The sequence below is a fragment of the Citrus clementina genome, unplaced genomic scaffold, assembly GCF_000493195.1.
Source record: "Citrus clementina cultivar Clemenules unplaced genomic scaffold, Citrus_clementina_v1.0 scaffold_9, whole genome shotgun sequence".
In the NCBI taxonomy this organism is placed as follows: domain Eukaryota; kingdom Viridiplantae; phylum Streptophyta; class Magnoliopsida; order Sapindales; family Rutaceae; genus Citrus; species Citrus x clementina.
Genome location: NW_006261964.1, coordinates 19,574,495 through 19,578,812, shown reverse-complemented (window position 1 = coordinate 19,578,812; position 4,318 = coordinate 19,574,495). Strand labels below are relative to the sequence as shown.

At 33.6% G+C, this 4,318-nt stretch overlaps 1 protein-coding gene across 1 annotated transcript in view; it reads left to right on the top strand.

Moving 5' to 3' along the window:
- Positions 1-1,374: 1,374 nt before the first annotated feature.
- LOC18031238 (nudix hydrolase 16, mitochondrial) overlaps positions 1,375-4,318 on the top strand; it is a 6,494-nt gene continuing 3,550 nt past the window's right edge. The window contains exons 1-2 of the mRNA XM_006421036.2: positions 1,375-1,753; positions 1,878-2,013. Of these exons, the coding sequence (XP_006421099.2) occupies positions 1,683-1,753; positions 1,878-2,013 (207 nt within the window). The 5' untranslated portion in view covers positions 1,375-1,682. The remainder of the gene's footprint in view (positions 1,754-1,877; positions 2,014-4,318) is intronic.

The following is a 4,318-nucleotide window of genomic DNA, read 5'->3' as shown; positions in this document are numbered from 1 at the left end:
CTTCAAAAAATTTCATAAACCTAATTTTATCCTTTGTTTAAAAAAAAAAACGCACAGCAAGCATGACTGATCGTCATTTGCATTCTAGCAGTCTTGTTGATGAGAACCCAAAGCCATGACTAGGGGTGGGCAAACGGTTCGGTTTTTGCCAAACCGAACCGAACCAAATAAAAAATTTTCAGTTCGGTTCAGTTGTAATGATAAAACAGAATGGTTTGAAAACTTATGAACCGATTGGTTTATATTCGGTTCAGTCCAAAACCAAACCAAACCAAACCAAACCGAAAAACTGATCGATTCGTTTGAATTAATTAAAAACATATTAAATTTAAAATATAAAAACCTAAAATCTAAAATCAATTTTCAATCCTAATTGCTATTTTGTAAAAAAGAACAACCCTAATCGGTAAATCCCTAAATCGACATTCATCTCTCACGGTCGTTGGCGGCACGACAATCTTTCCCCGTCACAGCCTCTCATTCGGTTCGGTTCGGTTTGGTTTTGAAATTTGGTTTCTATTCGGTTTGAATTCTTAAGAACCGATCGGTTTCGGCTCGCTTCAGTTCTGGATCCGAATCGAACCGAACCAGAAAATGCCCACCCATAGCCATGACCATTGCATGTCGGTCGTCGAACGCAACAAAGCTTGTCGTCACACATCACCATCTCATGTCGATCTTGTGAAACAAAGCAAAGCCTTGCACCGATGTACATCAACTGCTGCTCATCACTGTCACTCTCTAAACTTTGCTATTGCTCGCTAAATGTCCAGCCACCACCACTTGCTGATTATTAAAAAATGTTGTTATTTTTGTTGGTGTGATTATTATTATTATTATTAACAATAACTATTAATTATTACTATTATTAGTATCGCCACCACTATTATTATTATTGTTATTGTCAATAATAATAATAATGACGACGACGACGACGAAGACTACGATAAGAATTAAGGGTATTTTATTAACCTAAAACAAAGTAAACACATCAATAGAAATACAATTTATTTTGATTTTGATCTTAATTCTTACAGCTTAAGTAAACTACTTATTGTGATTTTCATTCTAGTTCATTATAATTCCATCTTATTCTGATTCTTACTTATTTCGATTCTAATCCATCCTTATTATCAACTAGTATATTGATCATTAAGTTAAAAATTTTGTGTGTTCAATGAGTATTTAGAATAGTGATGTTATATTTATTCATAGTACATTGTTCTTAATAATAATTTATAATATAAATATTTTTATAATAAATAATTTTGTTAAAGTTTGAATGTTGGGAGTAATTTTAAGAGAATAAATAACGCCACCCACAGGCAACAGCCAACGCTAGTCCAAAGTGATTGGTTTTGATTATAGGTGATAAAAAACTAATTTTTAACCAAAAAAATTAAAAATAAAAATAACCGACCCAAACAACAGAAAGACCTCACGCTGACGCGTTGTACGCAACACCGTTCCACTTCCACCCGATGGCTGGCTTTTCTCTGTTCCTCTTTCTCTCTAGAGGTTGTTGAGGCCAGGAAGGTAGAAAGAGACTTTGATGGATTGGTCATGATATTTTGAAATAATAATGCTGTGTTTGCTCGTTATGAAAAGATTGAGATTGACATAGCCACCTTTATTTATTAATTTTATAATATTATTATTAGTAGTACTAGAGTTTTTGACAAATGTCTGAATTGGTGGCTCGTACTGGTCGCCATCAGCAGCGCTACGAGGCCGGCTGCCGCCTTGTTGCCGGGTGGGTGTGTTAGTTTTTATTTTGATTGAATTCATTTTTTTGTTTAATCGTCAATTGGCGTGTGTGATTTGCATTTTACAATATATGTTACTTTTCTTTTAATTAATTCAAATTTCTTTGACAGGTGTATTCCTTTTAAGTATAGAAATAGAAATTGTGAAGAAGGTGATTGTGATGGTGATGGTGATGGCGGATCTGAAAAGATTGTTGAGGTACTTATGATCAACTCAACTAGTGGACCTGGTCTTCTTTTTCCCAAGGTACCTTCTCATTTTTCACTTTGATCCCCTTTGCATTTGCATTGCATGTGGTTGTAGACACCGTCATTTGCTTTCATTGTCACTACTGATAAATGAATGTCACCCTTCGAATTGCTTTACTGAGTTGAATAAATATTCTGCTAGTATGCGAGAATATTATGATTATCATTAGGGTGGCCCTTTTGTATTTGAGATGTAAATTTTTACTGCCAAAGCCTTTCCTTTTACCCCACGATGCCAATACCTTTATTCTTTATAAATGGACTGCAGCCTGGAATAGCTTCACATGATAAACAATTACTGTGAAGCAAAATGGACATGTATTTGATCTTAAAACAATTATATGGATCTTTTTATTTGGATAGCTGATACGTATGCAATTTTATTTTTGAATCGTTTTCCCTCCCCCTTATGTGTCTCTTTCTTCGCGATTTCTTATTCATTTCTCTGTAAATCTCTTCTTTCTAATATAAGCTTATCTGTTTCTTGTGGAAAATAGATAAATAGCGGGTCTGTGGCTTTGAGAATCCTATCCTTCCACTTCTCTAAGGAAAGCTGGAAATTGCACAAGTAAATGGCATCTTAAAGTCATTGAAGTGCATAGGTTAGATGTTGGATGAACGAAACAGACTATTGAGATAGTTTATATCCGTTTCCTCTGTAATGCATGAGTGAAAACTTTTTGACAATTGTTAGATCTTCAATTTATAAGGTGAGCTCAAATATGCATTTTGACTCACTGATTCTTCCTTATATATACAGATCCTTGCTAGTGGCTAGTGAGTCTGTACTTTTTTGTTAAAGTCGCCTTTTAAGGGCATAATGGAGGAGAGTAGATTTATTTTTCTGTACAAGGAACAATTACAAACAATCCTGGAATCAAATCTTGCTTCCATGAAATGACTATTGTTCATCGCATGCAGCATTCCAACAGAAAATTCTCAATTGTAAAATGTGTGGGTTTCAATAGAAATAGTGCATTCAGAGTAGGGTTATGCCAGCTTCTAGCAATTCTTTGCTTTCAGATTTTATTCATGCTTTTGGGAAAGCTGAAAAAGTTAAAAAGTCTTGTGGAGATGCTCAGTACTGGCCATTTTTGGGTGATTTGGTTTGAAAGAAATAGAAGGTTTTCTGAAGAGTCTGAGGAAGACATCATCTTTTTGTGGGAAAGAGTGCAATTACTAGCTTCTCTTTTGGACCTCAGTTACTAAGGAATTTCAAGATTCTTCTATCTTTGTCATTCATCTAAATTGGGAAGGGGTGTGACTTAAATCTGTGTTTTTGAGTCTGTTTTTTTTTTTGGGGAGATTATAAAGACATATAGATCCTATACTAATTATAAAATTTGATCAGTATTCTATTGTATAGATCTTTTTGTGATCTCAAAGAATTCTTTTTTGTGGACACCTTGTGCACTTTTTGTACATGTTTTTCTTCTTAATATGAGTTTCTTTGTTTCCTATCCCCAAAAAAAACAAAAAGAAAGTAATAGTTCATTGTGAATGACTACAAATTTGCAGTTAATGTTCTACAGTTAATCCATTTAATTAGTGGTTATTGTTCTCTAAATTTTCAGGTCCTTAATTTTAGATTATAGTTAACTTTACTTCATGGTCAAATATTTTGTGTGCTGCAACTGTTAAGTTTAAATTTTAATCAAGATTATTTGGACCCCTCAACATCAAAGGGATAATTTTAAAATATGTTCACTGTGAAAGAAGGTTTTCTCTTGAAGCTAGTTTGATAAAAACTTGGAAGTTCATTTCAAAATCCTCAAATTCTTTCATTTTTTACTTTTCAAGCATTGATATGGTTGCTTCTCACCTCCACTGTTTTATCTGTTTCAATGTTACCACCATAAACACTTTAAGAGGAGATTATCTACTTTAAACCCTTCACAACCAACATCTAACTGACATTTTTTTCTTAATTTTTATAGCTCATTACTCTCTTTATCTTTCTCTGGGGGGCCTACATGTGAAACTGATATTAATTAATGAGCTCGATAGCCTTGGTGGTTTGATTTCTGTGTGGTTGTGTTAGTTTTGTTTTTCTCCCCTAAATAACTTAGAATGTATTTTAATAGATCCTTTACTACCTACTTACAAAATCTGATCAATATTCTATTGTATAGATCTTTTTGTGATCATAAGGGGTTCTTTTTTTGTGTTTTTCTTCTTAATACAAGTTTCTTTGTTTCCAATCTGAAAAAAAAGGTCTACACTACTATCCGAGTATTATCCTAATTTGATGATGTTTGAAGTCTGTATTTCTTCAGTGATTACCCAGTGTGTAGTGCTGCTTG